This window comes from Halichoerus grypus, chromosome 8, assembly GCF_964656455.1.
Source record: "Halichoerus grypus chromosome 8, mHalGry1.hap1.1, whole genome shotgun sequence".
In the NCBI taxonomy this organism is placed as follows: Eukaryota; Metazoa; Chordata; class Mammalia; order Carnivora; family Phocidae; genus Halichoerus; species Halichoerus grypus.
In genome coordinates, this window is record NC_135719.1 from 62312526 (window position 1) to 62328402 (window position 15877).

The 15877-nt window shown below is 40.8% G+C and overlaps 1 protein-coding gene across 10 annotated transcripts in view; it reads left to right on the forward strand.

Annotated features, from left to right (window-relative positions):
• Positions 1–2018: 2018 nt before the first annotated feature.
• Positions 2019–15877, forward strand: part of GABPB1 (GA binding protein transcription factor subunit beta 1) — a 63434-nt gene continuing 49575 nt past the window's right edge. For 2 of the 10 annotated variants that reach the window (XM_036101928.2, XM_078079368.1), the window contains exon 1: positions 2300–2339. In XM_036101928.2, the coding sequence (XP_035957821.2) occupies positions 2316–2339 (24 nt within the window). In that variant the 5' untranslated portion in view covers positions 2300–2315. The other 8 variants (XM_078079361.1, XM_078079363.1, XM_078079359.1 and 5 more) reach the window with 8 other exon arrangements.

The window sequence follows — 15877 nt, forward strand, 5'->3', positions numbered from 1 at the left end:
AGTATTTACAACAGTGCCAGTTACAGACAGGTGCTCATGAAACTTTATTAATACCTAATTAATTTCATTAGGTATTAATTAATACCTAACTTAAATTAATACCTAATTGTCTGCCAGACATATCTGCTTAGTTGGCTCACAAGTACTTCAAATTTAACAAGGTAAAAGAGGTCAAAGATGACTTCCTCTCAGTCATTCCCTTACCGGCTCAGCCAAATGACCAAACTCTCAATAACTACTTTGGTCATATTCTTCACACTATTTGCCACTATCTCAGTCCAAGGCATTACTCTCTCACAGATTACTGTTTTTTCCAAACTGTTTTCCATGCCTCTGAGTTTTGCATAACAGTCTGTCTAAAATGCAAATCCAATCCTGTAACACTTCTACTTATGGCCCTTCAACAGTTTCCTCTTAGCTCTCAAAAGCTAATTTCTGCACATGGCATTCAAGGTTTTCATGATTAAACCTCTTCAGGAACATCTCTAGGCACTCCTGAAACAGCATTATCTTCTTTACTCAATAATCTCTCCAAAGTTTGCCTCCTAACCTTTGCAGGTATTGCTGCTTCTCTCTAGAAGGCTCTTCCCCAATTCCCTTATTAAAGCTAATTGCTTCTCCAGTCCCATTTCATTCCTCCATCCCAGGTGAGTAAGGGATTTCTCCTGTATGAGATTTCGCAGTATTCAGCAGTTTACCCTCATTATACTACTGATGATACCTATTTGTCTGCAATCTACAGTGTAAGATCAATGAGGGCAAGGATTCCATAGCAACCATTAGCTCAATGTTTACTCAAATAAATTCAGTGTGAAAAAAAAGCATGTGATATAAAAAATTTGACAAATTTTTATCAACCGAAGCACTGAAAATATTATATTAAAAGAAAATAATATGGCTCCTATAACATTTACTTTGCTTCCGTTTTAGGCAAAATGCTTTAATAAGTCTTTACCACCTCAATATCACAAAAGGATAAATGGAAAGAGAAAAATTACTTATCTGAGGCCTCACAAAATCAATGGGTAATACCGATTTCACTTAAGCTTGTAAACACTCCTGGATTAAACTCTTGGCGCTGTCTCAGATATTCCCAACTCCTAACTATAGGAAGCCAGAAGCTGCTGGTTAGCAGCTTTCCCACGTGGGAAAGTTATTCCCAGGCTCACCTGTTAAAAACATACCAGTGTGTTGGGTTTCTTAGCAAATCATCACAAGTAAATTAACTTCCAAAGATTATCTCCAAATAAACTTTTGCGCCTTAATACAACACAACAGAAATCTTGACACTGCAGCCACGAAGAAACAGACCTCCACCTCTGAGGTGACAGAAATCCAAGGCAATTCAGGGAGCAGTTACTGGGGTCTATTAAGTATGAGACACCTGTGACACCACCGGCATGTTGAAAAAAAAAGGCTACAGGAATAACTACATCTTCGTCATGAACCTGACCGCTCAGTTTCAGCGAAGAGAAGGACCATCCTTCGTTCCTCCCCTTGCACCTCAACCGCCACTCCTGTCCCAGTCGGCCTAGTTGAATCTAGGGTCACTTTAAGTTAAATCCTAGCTTCCCGGCTGCCCTTCCGTCTCCCAGGAATCTGCTACGCGGCTCAGCTTAACCTCGGAGTTCGGATTCCCCCTCTCTCAGCGGTCATGTCGCAGAGATACGAACGGAGGAACACGGACTTTAGTTTCCCAACTGCCAGCCCCCGCAGAAATAGGCGGGAAGGCTCGGCCACCAGCCGGGCTGCTCCGCCGCGCACATGGCCGGCCGCAGCTCCCACCCCCGTGCCGCGCAGGCGCCGGGCGAGCCGGGACTTGCGGTCGCCGAGAGCGGATCATTCCGCCGCTTTCTTTGTGTGGCTCAGGCTCTACAAATGGCATATTTCCTTTCCATCGGTTAAAAACAAAAATCAGATTCTGTTGCCCCTTTCCTCTCGCCGGAATGGGGTCGGGGAGGGAGTGGGAGAGCGATCTGCTGCCGAGGGCAGGGGCGGAAAGGCTCAGGCGCGGGCTTGACAGGGGCCGGGTCCGGGAGGGATGCTGGGAGCTTTGACTCACTCGCACACCATGTGTCCCTCCGCGCGCAGCACGGGGGACTTTTCGGTGGGGATTTTGGGCGCCGACCAGACGCGGCATTTTCGGAAAATAGCGCCCTGTGCAGCTGAAGCGCTTTGTGTGTAGCGGGGCCGCGTCAGCCCGGCCGGGTACGAGGCGCCTCGGGTCCCCGCACCACCTCCTGCTGCTCCCCCGTCGCCGCTCCCGAAGCTTTTCCAGGTCAGTGCGGGTCTGTGTAGGGCCCTGTTACCACCGGATGTGGAAGTTGATCTCTTCGCTGGTAAAAAATAATTCCACTTCCCCCGGAACCCAGATCATCCCCGCGATTTCCTGTTTATTGCATTAAGGCGCCGGGTTTCCGGGGCTCCTGGCCCCGCTTATTCCGCGGGGGTCGGCGGGGTCGGCCTGGGCGCCCGCTCCGCCCGCGCCGCCGCCGCGCTTTGTCCGCTGGGCACCCCGCTTCTGGGAGGGGCGGGCAGACATGGTGGCGGCCGCCGCCCCCTCCTCGGCCCCGGCGCGCCGTGGCCTCCGCGCCGGCCCTGGCCCGAGCGGCGGCCCCGGGGCGGGGATGGGGTCGAGCAGGGGCGGCGGGGGCTCTGCGGGCGCCGGGAGGCGGGAGGTGGGCGGGCGAGGGAGGGAGACGGGCTGGCGCGGCCCGGCCCGGCCCCGGCGCACCGCCATCCCGGGAACTGCCGGCCTCTTTGTTTGGGCGGCCGGGCGGCCCCACCGGGCTCGCCGGAACCGCGAAGAGGCGGCGGGGGCGGCCGCCCCGGGGCGCGCTGTGTTGCGGGGCCTGCGCGGCCGGGAAGCGCTCGGGCCGCGGCGGGAGCGACTGGCCCGGACAGGGTTAACTGGAGGGCCGGGCCCGGCCCGCGCGGGGCCGATCGCGGCTACTGCCACGACCTCGGGGACTCAAGTCCCTGAGGGGACAAAGCCCGCCGCTCTGGATGCTCGGGACTTCTGCTCTTGGGACTTGGCCGCCGGGATCTGCGGGTGCACGGCTTAGGAAAAAAGTTGAGAATTTTGCCAGGTCATTTCTGCCTGGACACAGTTAATCAGTGTGTATTTAGTGTGCTTCGTTGAAGCTGTCCTGCCGTGTAGAATCAGCGTGTATAGCCTCGGGTGCATCGTGAAAACTGAAACCAAAGGAATTATATAGGCCTGCTTTGTGTGTGTTTTCCCACTTTAAGCTTGTTTTCAGTACACATACTCTTGCTTTAAACCTGATTGGATTGTGGCGAGCAGACATCTGTTCAAAGGAGGGGTAGCGACCACAACAGTACTTTTGAAGGGGGGCTTGGTAATGTGGAAATATTTTAAGTGCTCTCTCCGAACACTGATTTGCTGTCTCGATTCAGGCAAGTTACTTTCTGAAGTACAGTTTTTATCTGGAAAATGTTTTGATGTAGTCAGTAAATGATCCTTGTAAAGTAATTTTCCATTCCAGAATTAAAGATGCATTATAATTTATTATGCAGATGTTAGTGGTCAAAAATTATTTTTGCAGATAGTTATTTCACGTACAGACCCACCCAGCTTGATTTAAATTTCTTCGCACTGACCTATAACCATCAGCCTTGACACTTCCACTTTCAGGTTCAGACTCTGAATTCAAGGAAATTAAAAATGGCTTTATGCTTTTTTTCTTAATTTTTCTCTTTTTAAATATTTCCCCCCAAATAACAGCGGAAACAAAAATTCATTACACGTTAATACAAGTGACATATTAGGTAAGAATAACATTGTTTTGCATTTCTTCAAGTCTTTTAAATGTCTGGTTTAATAGAAGATACCTAGATTCTTAAGTCTACTGCATTAAGTCTGTTGTGGTATCACACCATGTAACCTCTGGAAAACTCCCAAAACTCCATTGTATGTTCATTTTTTTTTTTTTTTTTAAACTGAGATTTGTCATTTCCATCCTCTCCCCATACAAGTCAAATAGGATAATACAAGACACATTTAAAAAATATGGAGAGGAGCGTTGATTTCTATACTTTTTTCTTGCACTCTTTTTTTCAGTTTGGGATTTAGTTGCATAAACAGTATGAAAAGTAAGGATTGTGTAATCTGCATATGATCCTGGAGACTCAGGAACATTTGCAAATATTTTAAGTGACTAAACTTAATTTTTAATTTCACAACTTAATTATGTATGCAAGTAAAATGTGAATTTCATATTAGATGTGCTTGTGAAAACTAGTGTGTAAAAGCAGTATTTGAAGATAGGACACTGTCAAAGCACTGCAGGAGCTCCAGATTTGAAAGGAATCCTGCAGTGAAACATTTGGTCAAACAATACTTTTGTAATGCATATACATACCTTTAGAGTTAACTCTCCTAACTTAGAGTTTGAGTTCTCTCTTTCAGTCAATCTGGATATTTTAGGTTGGAGGCCAGTTATACTGTAAATGTGTGAAAATGTTAAGGCCATACTTTGGATTAATGGTTTTGAAATGAAGCTAAATTCATTTCCAGTTGTTTCTGTGAACTCTACTTTGATTCTCTCAGACTATAGTTCTCTACTGTTCCATCAACAGGAAGCATCTGGTCATTCTTGACATAATTGTTTGAAAATGCCAGGTATATTTTTGATGTTTGCTATGCAAATGAAAATAAATATCAGATTGGTTCTTGGTTAATTTTACTTGTCTCCCTTTGACCCAGCATCTCTAAGATTTATTTATGATGGACCTCATCTGTAGAATGCCCCCCTCCTTTTTTCCCCCTGTCTTGAGTACCTCCTAAGTTAGGAATAGTAACAGGTAAAGCAAACAAGTCAGGAATTCAGAAGTCATTACATGAAATTTTGAATCATGAATTTATTTTGAGGGTGTATTTTTGAGGGTGCAAGTTCCCTTTGCAAGTAGCCTGAGTGTGGGTGAATTCACCGATGGGTCCATCTCCTCCCTCTCTCATAAATGTTAAAAAGCAAAGGGAAACAAAACCTTAAAGATGAGGGTAACTTAGTTTTCTAATGACTATCATTTCTTTGGCCCCAGAGCTTTCCAACTAGTAATCGTAGGTTTCTATAGTATGATGTCTCTATCTTGGTATTATACTATTTTGAAGGTGTTTGTTCCATCATGCTTCCTAGAAGGTCTGTCTACTAGTATTAAGGACTGTGTTTCCCCACTGTGTGGACGACAGTGCTTTGCATAGAGAAGATGTGTTGGTGCAGTTGCCTGTCAGTTCAGTTGTTGGTGGGCTAGTATATTTTCATTTAGGCTAAGTATGTCCGTGAGGTAAGTGTAGAGGTTAAAGCGTGAAATGATTTCTCTACTGAAGGTAAATCATATGTAGAGCCGTTGATATATTTAGAAATAGGAATTTGAAACTCTTTGTCCTGGTTCTCTTACATTTTAATGGGAATAGTTGGAAAGGAAGGCAGATAGGGCCCAAGACGCTAAAGCACAAATACAGAATGTGCAAAAGACTCGATCATTTTAACTGTACATTTAATGTGAATCAACACTATGGTATAATTTTTAAAAAAGTAAATGTCATTTTTGAATTTGGTAGAACAACATAGAACAGGTATTGGGGCGCGTGGTGGCTCAGTCGGTTAAGCGTTTGACTTTTCATCTTGGCTCAGGTCATAACCTGAGGGTCGTGAGATGGAACCACTGGTCTGGCTCTGTGCTCATCATGGAGTTGGCTTGAGATTCTCCTCCTCCCTCTGCCGCTCCTGCTCCCTTGCTTGCGCTCTCTCTCTGGAAAGAAAGAGCAGGTATTAGCCACACTTTACTTTGTACTTGTATTATACCTGGGATACTTATATTGTGTCAGCTTTTTAGGTAGCATACTGTCACATTATGAGTGGGCCCTTAGATCAGTTCTCAGACTTTATATCAGAATCACCTGCAGAGCAAAAACACGGAGGCCCAAGCTTAAGTAGGATAGGACCTGGGCTGCTGTATTTTTCTCAAGTTCCGCAGGTGATAGACACCTGTTTGGCTCAAAGAAGAGAAAGAAGCTCATCCAAGGGATGATAGCTATCTTTAAATATTTAGAGGTCTGTCACACAGAAAGATCAGGTTTGATCTGACTAGAAAGAACTAGGTAGGATCAATGAGTAGTAGTTAGAAGGAGGATTTCAACATTCTTTCAAGATAAAATTTCTACAAAACCATAAAAATGTAATGGGTTGTGTGGGTGGTAGGCGCTCTGCTTTCACTGATAATGTTCAAGTTAGGGATTCTAGGGTGCAGAAATTCATATGCTGAATGAGGAATTGGGCCAGGTGTCCTAAAGTTCCCTACAAACTTTTGAGATTTTATGATATATGTCTAGGTTTGCAGGTACAAAAGTAGAAGAGCAAAAGTCACGAGTGAAACAAGCTGGTTAGCTTAACTGGATCATAGTTTTCACCTTCTTGGATAAAGAGAAATGAGTATTAAGTGAGAGAGCTATTTGATGAGGGCTTTAAACCCAGCTGTAGGGGCACCTAGGTGGCTCAGTCGGTTAAATGTCTGCCTTCGGCTCAGGTCATGATCCGGGAGTCCCAGGATCGAGCCCCATGTCGGGCTCCCTGCTGGGCAGGGAGTCTGCTTCTCTCTCTGCCCCTTTCCCCTCCCCCCTGCTCCTTCTCTCTCTCTCTCTCTCTCTCTTGCTCACTCTCTCAAATAAAGAAATAAAATCTAAAAAAATAAATAAATAAACCCATCTGTAATTTGGGAGACTCAAAGCCTTAAAAATGGGCATATCTTCTGACATGGAAATTCTCTTTTAAGGGAATTTATCTTGTTGTAATAAGGATGTGTGCAGAGATTTAGCTGTGAGCATCCTGATTGCAGTGCTGTTGATAGTAAAAGCTGTGTATTAACATTTGACCCCACTCCCACATTAATCATATGAAGTAGATAATATTCTCCTCCGTTTTTCAGCAGAGAAAACAGGCGTAGGGAAATGAGGTAGCTTGCCTAAGGTAGCACAGAGTTAGCATGTGGTAGAGCCAGGACTTGCATCCAAGCTGTTTGACTTTAGAGTCAGTAACTCTTGATCACTGTGCCGTACATAACCTAAATGTTTCACAGTGATTGTTAGGATATGTATTCACAGTGGGGTGAACCGTGCCTAGCTGTTAAAATGATGTTAGAAGAACGTGAAGACATGAAGAGATGTCTTGGTATATGTTAAGTAAAAAAAGTAGTTTTAAAAACACAATTCCATTTTGGTTAAAAAACAAATATACAGTTGATCCTTGAACAATAGGGCTTTGAACTGCACGGGTCCACTTATACACAGGCTTTTTTTTGACAAATACAGTATAGTACTGTAAATGTATTTTCTCTTATGATTTTCTCAACATTTCCTGTAGCTTGCTTTACTGTAAGAATACAGTGTATAACACACAAAATATGTATTAATCCACTGTTTATGTTATTGGTAAAGCTTCTAGTTGGCAGTAGGCTATTAATAGTTAAATTTCTGGGGAGAGAAAAGTTATGGTCAAAATTTTCAACTGTGTGTCTGGGAGTGTGTGGGGTGTCTGTACCCCTCAGCCCTGCATTGTTCAAGGGAAAATTGTATTGACCTCTGGAAGGATATGTGCCAAATTGTTAAGTGGTTATTTCTGAGTGTAGTTTTATAAGTGATTATTTTCTCTTTGCTTATCCAAATTTTCTGACTTCTACAATGAATATATATTTTTGTGTATTATTTGTAACTAAAAGCATATTAAAATGTCATATTTCAATAAGAAATTAAAGATTAACATAAACTGAGGAGCTTGGATTTTATACTGTGCAGTTTATGCACTTTGACTTAGAAATTGCACATAAATGAGAATTTGTAAGCACATGAAGTGTTTTGTATTTTTTTAAGTTTGATTCCTTACCATTCTAGAAGTAATATGTTAATTGCATAGAGAACAATCGTGGACTCCTACCATTCTGTCATAATCAGTTCTCAATTTTGTGTTTTCTTCCTCTTATGTGTAATATTTTAAATGTTGTATTCATCTCAGCTTGGTCACTCTCTGGCTTTCTGACATTAGGCAATTTACTTTAATCTCTCTGCCTCAGTTTCCTCCTTTGTAAAATTGGGATAATGATAATACCTATGTTGCGGTGGTTGGGAGGATTAGATGAGTTACTGCATATAAAGTGATCAGAACAGTGTCTGACACACATTTAATAGCTCAGCAAATGTTAGCAATTATTATTATAGGATCATAGCCCACTAAAACCCTTGGGTCTAATAGGTTTTGGAATTAAGAATTTTTTGGATATAGGCAAAGTAATAATGTAACCTTTCAACAGAGTCCAGTCCTCTTCAAACACATTACTATTTCTGCAGCAAAACATATGAAGGTTTACACCAAATGGGGTAAATAAAGGCTATAAATAGCTTTATGTCAGGTAAGGTTTTGCCACCAAAAGAGTTTTTGTGTTTTGGAATTGCAATTAAGGAACTTGTAGAATATTTATTTAGCTTTGAGTCCTATTTTATTTTAATGTTTCAACACATACCTTTTCATGTTGTTATATAGCTTTATAATCCATGATAATTTAAAAATTAAAAAAATAACAGAATGTTCACTTCTATTTCCTTTTATTATAAAATATGCTAAACCTCCGCCAATATTGTTGATTCTGTTACATAGTGTAGAATCTTTTCTAGAAGAGGCTTGAGAGTTCCTCTAACCCAGTTAGCTTTCTTTCTGTCTCATTACACTTGAGGAATAAGACATTTCTTGTTTTTTTCTATTTTATTTAAGTTTTTAATTCCAGTTAGTTAACATACAGTGTGTTACAATAGTTTTGGGTGTACAATAGTAATTTAATAGTTCCATACATCACCCTGTGCTCATGAAAACAAATGCGCTCTTTAATCTGTATCACTGATTTAACCCATCCCCCCATCCGCCTCTCCTCTGGTAACCATCAGATTGTTCTCTATAATTAAGAGTCTGTTTCTTGGTTTGTCTCTCGCTTTCCCTTCGCTTGCTTGTTTTGTTTCTTAAATTCCACATAGGAGTGAAATCGTATGGTATTTGTCTTTTCTCTGACTTATTTCACTTAGTATTACACTCTTTAGCTCCATCCATGTTATTGCAAATAGCAAGATTTCATTCTTTTTTTATGGCTGAATAATATTCCATTGTGCATACACACACACACACACACACACACACACACACACACACACACACATCTTTATCCATTCATCAATCGATGGACACATGGACATGGATACTTCCATAATTTGGCTATTGTAAATAATGCTGCTATAAACATAGGGGTGCATATATCCTTTTGAATTAGTGTTTTGTATTCTTTGGGTAAATATGCAGTAGTACCATTGCTGTATGGTAACTTGTTTTACTACAGCAGTAGTTCTTTATAGGAGGTGAGTAGAGGCTACTATGGTACCTCTCTTTAACGTGCTCTCCCATTCTGTAGATGTGGGCACTGAGGTGGATATTTATCCTAAGTCATAGTATTAATTATAGAACTGAACATTGGAATTAGGTCACTTCCTCTCATGATAAAATTATGGGCTGTGCAGCCCTTCTGATTCCTGTACTCCTTTGTGTCTATAGCACTTACCATGTATCCAAACAGAGGGAAAAAATTTAAACAGTGCAAGCTGCTATAATAAAAAAACAGTCCAAGCTGCTATAATAAAAAAACTGGAGGCTTCGACAGATGAATGGATAAAGAAAATGTGGTATATATACAATGGAATATTATGCAGCCATCAAAAGGAATGAGATCTTGCCATTTGCAACGACGTGGATGGAACTGGAGGGTATTATGCTGAGCGAAATAAGTCAAACAGAGAAAGACATGTATCATATGACCTCACTGATATGAGGAATTCTTAATCTCAGGAAACAAACAGGGTTGCTGGAGTCGGGGGTGGGGTGGGAGGGATGGGGTGACTGGGTGATAGACACTGGGAGGGTATGTGCTCTGGTAAGCACTGTGAATTGTCCAAGACTGTTGAATCTCAGATCTGTACCTCTGAAACAAATAATGCAATATATGTTAAGAAAAAAAAAAAAAGGTAGCAGGAGGGGAAGAATGAAGGGGGGGAAATCGGAGGGGTAGACGAACCGTGAGAGACGATGGACTCTGAAAAACAAACTGAGGGTTCTAGAGGGGAGGGGGGCGGGAGGATGGGTTAGCCTGGTGATGGGTATTGAGGAGGGCATGTTCTGCATGGAGCACTGGGTGTTATGCACAAACAATGAATCATGGAACACTACATATAAAACTAATGATGTAATGTATGGGGATTAACATAACAATAAAAAATTAAAAAACAAAACAAAACTGGAGGCTTGGTAGCTTATAAACAACAGAAATCGATTTCTCGCAATTCTGAAGGCTAGGAGGTCCACGATCAAGGTGCAAGCATGGTTGGGGTCTGGTGAGGACCCTCTTCCAGTTGCAGACTTCTCTGTTGTATCCTCACATGGAGGAAGGGGCATGGGAACTCTCTGGGGTTTCTTTTTATAAGGGCATAAATCTTAATGATCCTTCCGCATGACCTAATCACCTCCCAAATATCCCACCTCCTAATACCATCACTTTGGCCATTAGGAGTTCAACATACAAATTTGAGGGGTTGGGGAGAGACACACAAGCATTCGGACCATAGCAAACAGTATGTTGTTAAAATGAACTGAAAAATTTCCCTTACATCCTAACTGGCTTAGATGAACTCTTATATCTTTGCCCATGTGATTACTCCACCTGTGCCTTTAGCCATTCCTTTCATACAGACTCAGTTTCTCTCCCTTTGTTTATTGCTATATGCATTAGATGTAGCCTTGACAGAACTTTTGACACCCACCACTTCTTTCATATTTACCTGTTGTCAAATCTTTCCACCATCTATCTCCTGTTTTTTTTCACAGGTCACAGCATATTTATGGAGGAAGGTGGGTAATTTAGAAGATTTCTTGGCCATTATGAATTTATGCTGAACAGTTCCCAGTGGGCCCTTGCTACTCTTGGCAATTATTTTATTAATCTCACATTTTTCTGTTTTCTCATACATCTTCTTCCTCTCTCTCAAAAGATGCCGTTGATTTCTACTTAACTGAGAAAGCAAATAGAGTACAAGCTTGCTTACATTTTTTTTTCGTCACCACGACGAGTCTATTCTTTCATCTTATTTTGTGAACTGAATGGAAGGAAGAGGATTCTTTTGCTTTTCTAGGAATCTTGCTGCCACACTTACTTTTCCTCTCTGATCACTTTGATCATTATCTACAATGGTTGGGTAATAATCGTCATATTTAAATTGTAAAATTTTTGTAATACATGTTTCTCTTTTATTATTTATATCCATCAGCACAGTTCTTCAGATTACTCTTTACTGGGTCTCAGTTTGTCCTGAGGCTCTGCAGTGCCTATTTCCCATCCTCACTTTGGAGTCTGTTCTTCCAGTCCATCCTGCATATGGCTGCCAGAATATTTTCCTAAAACTTCTTTTGAACCCACTGCTTTTAAACCTGAACAGCCAGAGGAGAGAACATGTGCTATTGACCTTTGCGCTCTCCATCATGCCAAGCAAAGTGAATTGAACTTGTACTGAATAAATGTTTGAGTGGATCACCGTTTGCTCAAAACATTGAATGACTTCCAGTTGTCTGCAGAATAAAGTCCAAACTCTGCTTTCTGACTTTCAAACCTTTTCATATTCTGCTTCTTCAACCTTACTTCAGTCTTGTTTCCTCCGTAATATACTATGCTCAGGCACGACTCCGTCTTCTTCCTTTTCCTTTTCCTTGATAGGCCTGTCACAGACTATTCAGAAGTGTTTGCTTCGTGCCAGCACTGTCCTGATCTCGGGATACAGTAGACAGAGTCTCTGTTTTCTTGGGGCTGACATTCAGGATGAGGGGGGAGGAAACGCACAGTAAATAAATATCAGGTGGTAACGAGTGGCATGAAAAGGAATAAAACTGGATAACGGGTTGGGATGGTGGGAGGTGGTTGCTATTTTAGGTGGTGAGGGAAAGATCTTTTTGGGTGTCCTGGAATGAGGGAGTAAACAATGAAGTTACATAAGTGAAGAGCTTTCTGGGCCAAAGAAACGTGTTGAAGACCCTGAGGTGGAAGCATGTTTGGCTTGTTCAAATAATTCCCAAGGCTTGTGTACCTCAAGCAGAATGAATAAGGGGGAGTAATAGGTGAGATTAGAGAGGTAGTGGGGAGCTAGAGTATGCTCCAAATATTATCTTTCATTGAAGAAGCCTTCCTTGACAACATCATTTTGTTTGTTGATTTAAAGCTTTTCTGAACCCATATAGCAACAATGGAAGTAGCTTTCAAGGTATTTTTTTATTGTGACCTACAGTAAGAAATGTATTTTGCATCAATACCATACATAAACATTGTTGTATGTGTATGTGTGTGTGTGCATGTGTATAACTGGAACAAAGGTTTCATGAAATGATATACCTTTGATATATGCCGATATTTTAAAAAATGTTGACTTTAGCCTACTAAATGATTTCACAGTTAAAAACTTAATACTTAAAAAAAAAACCTACGGACTGCTTTTATTATAATCCACATATTCTTCCAGGTTGTGAAATATCTTCAGTTAAAGATCATGATTTCAGGGCGCCTGGGTGGCTCAGTTGGTTGAGCAACTGCCTTCAGCTCAGGTCATGATTCCGGAGTCCTGGGATCGAGTCCCACATCGGGCTCCCGGCTCAGCGGGGAGCCTGCTTCTCCCTCTGACCCTCTCCCCTCTCATGCTGTTTCTCTGTCTCTCTCTCTTTCTCTCAAATAAATAAATAAAATCTTAAAAAAAAAAAATCATGATTTCAATTATTTTGGTATAGGTTTTTAGTGTTTACTGCTGAATAGAGAGGACTTGTTTAATTTGGCAAATAGCTATTGAATTGGATACTAGAAACTGCTGAATACTAAATACATAAGAATAAGATAAACTCAGCCTGACTTCCTGAGGCTTATAGGAGAGGAGAGCTTGTAAACAATTCTGTAACAGAGTGGAATCCACATATTAATGAAAGTAGGTTCAGGCCACAATGAGAAAATAGAGAAATCATTAATTCTTTTTGCTGAAAAGGTCAGCGGGAGCTTGTTGGAGGAGGTAATGTCTGAACCGAGTTTTGGAGGAAGAATGTGAGTATGTGGTGAGGTAACTTGGGGTAAGGAGAAGACTTCTCAGGCAGAGTAACACATAAAGGAATGGTATCACAAAACAGAATAGTATGTGGGGGTAATTATAGGTCACTGTGTATTGTTGGAGCATAAATGCAAGTGGGAAGTGGTGAGTTGATGAGGCTTGAGGGAGGCACGGGCCAGATCCAAAAAGGTCTGAAATGCATTGTAGGAAGTTGCTACATGGGAAGTAGAGATACCGTCTCTCAATAAGTCCAATACAGCCAGTTTTTCCTCAAGTGATGAAATACATTGCTGTTTCCTCAATTGTGCCCTAGAGAAAGTTGGCTTACATTTATGGGCTCTGTTGTACCAAAAAATGTTTTTTAAACATTAAACTTGCACCCATTGCAAAGTTAAGTTTACTCTAGAAGAAGTAATTGAGACGTACTGAGGAAATGGGAGATTCACATTTCAGGGTAATTCTGGGATCTATGTTTATGAAATAGAATGGTAGGGGGCCAACTAAATTATTTTTCACTTCAAGTTAAATATACATATGGTTAAATTCTGTATTCTGTAGGTGACTGGAATACATGATTGTATGTTTTAGGAAGATATTTTGATAAAATGGATCAAACCACAGTGTAAGACTTTATGACAATGTTCAAAATATATAAATTTCAAATAGACTGGGAGGAATATTTGCAACACATATAACAAATAAGATATATGTATGATGTACTTCTACAAAGAAACAGTGACAGAAAAACAAGTGAAGTATACAAACAGGTAGTTTCAGGCAAGGAAACGTAAGTGGCCAACAAATACTTGATAAGTTATGCAGTCTCATTAGTAATTTGAGAGATACATATTAAAGCAGAAAGTTAATAGAGGCAAAATTTTAAAAGCTTGCTAATATTAAAATTGGCTGTATTATGAGGAAATAATAAACATTATAAACTGTTGTTGGGAGTATAAATTGGTTTGGGGGTGTAAATTGATATGGGCAGTTTGTTAGTATCTATTAATTTGAAATGGTATTCCCAGCAAATCTGCCCATTTTCTGCACTAAAGGAACACTAGTGTATGTACATAAGGAGGCACGTACAACTCTGTTAATTGCAGCAGTTTATGTAGTAAAAAAACCTGGAAAAATAAGTAAAACTGGTCACAATACTAAAATGACCAAGTAGATTGGTATATTCATACTATGGAATAACATGTAATAATTCGAAGAAATGAATATGACATATCTTGAGTACTTAGAGCAGTGTATACAGTATGATACTATTTATATACATAAGGAAAAAAACCCAGAACAGTGCTGTGTTTTGGAGGGGCAGGTATACAAACATGCATGCAAATGCAAAGAATATGGTCTGGTAGGGTAATCCTGAACTGATAATAGTGCTTATCTCTTGGGTGGTGGATAGAGGATTGGGTTTTGGGAGCAGAGATAGGGATGATTAGAGGGAACTGGCTTTTTCAGTAATCTTTGGAATTTTAAAATTAGAATATTATAGTGTATATTTACAAATTCATTAAAATAATAATGACCAGTTGACAATAGGATGGACAATAGTTGGGGAAGGAAGGAAGCCAGGTAAGGAGGTACTTCATTAATATAGGCATGAAAATGCAGTGGCAAAGGCGGTGAGAAGAGGACTAATTTATAAATGGCATGAGGGTAGTTTCGCAATATATATCAAAATTAGAATTGTATTTACTTTTGTCTCAGCAGTCCTTCAGGGAATTTATCCTACAGTTATATGAAACAAAATGATACATTTACACAGTTATTAGTTGCAGTGTTGTATATAATAGTGATAGTGTCCATCCATAATAAACCAAGACCTATCTACACAGTAGCATACTAAGCAGCTATACAGAAAATGAGGAAGTTGTCTATGAACTAATAGGAAAGATCTCCAGGATGTGTTAAGAAAAGCAAATGGAGAACAGTGTATGTAGTAATGCTATCTTTTGGTAATAATAGAAATAGTGGAAGGTTACCCATGAAACCAGCAAAGGTGATTACTTGTGTCTGGGGGGAGTGGTAATAGTGTAAATGCTTCCACTGAGACTTTTCCGTGTATGCATTTCTGGGTTTGGATTTTTGAGCTATACAAAACTATTGCCTATTGAGAAAAAAGAATGTAAGATAAAAAGAGATGCGAAGTAGACCTTACAGTATTTGATGACCAACTGTATGTAAAGACAGAGAGAGGAGAAAGTTAAGGATAGCTCTCAGGTTTCTAATTTGGGAGGTAAAAAGGGTGGTAGCAACATCAGGGAGGATAGGAGGAAGATTAAGTTTTGGCAGGTGCATGGGAAGTTCTAGACATGCTAATTGATGAATCCTTAGCCCTGTTTAGTGTTTTTGTGTGTGTAGGTATGTGTGTGTGTAATTTATGTGCTTTAGATATGGAACTTGAGCTTATTTTATTTATTAATTCATTTATTTATTTATTTATAAAGATTTTGAGAGAGAGCATGAGTGAGGTGTAGGGGCAGAGGGAAAGGGAGAAGCAGACTCCCCCCTGAGCAGGGAGCCCAACATGCGGCTCAATCTCAGGCGCATGGCACCCTGGAACTTGAGATTATTTTAAACATTACTGTTAAATAGTCATCAATAGGGGTGCCTGGATGGCTCAGTTGGTTAAGTGTCTGCCTTCTGCTTGGGTCATGATCCTAGGGTCGTGGGATCGAGCCCCACGTTGGG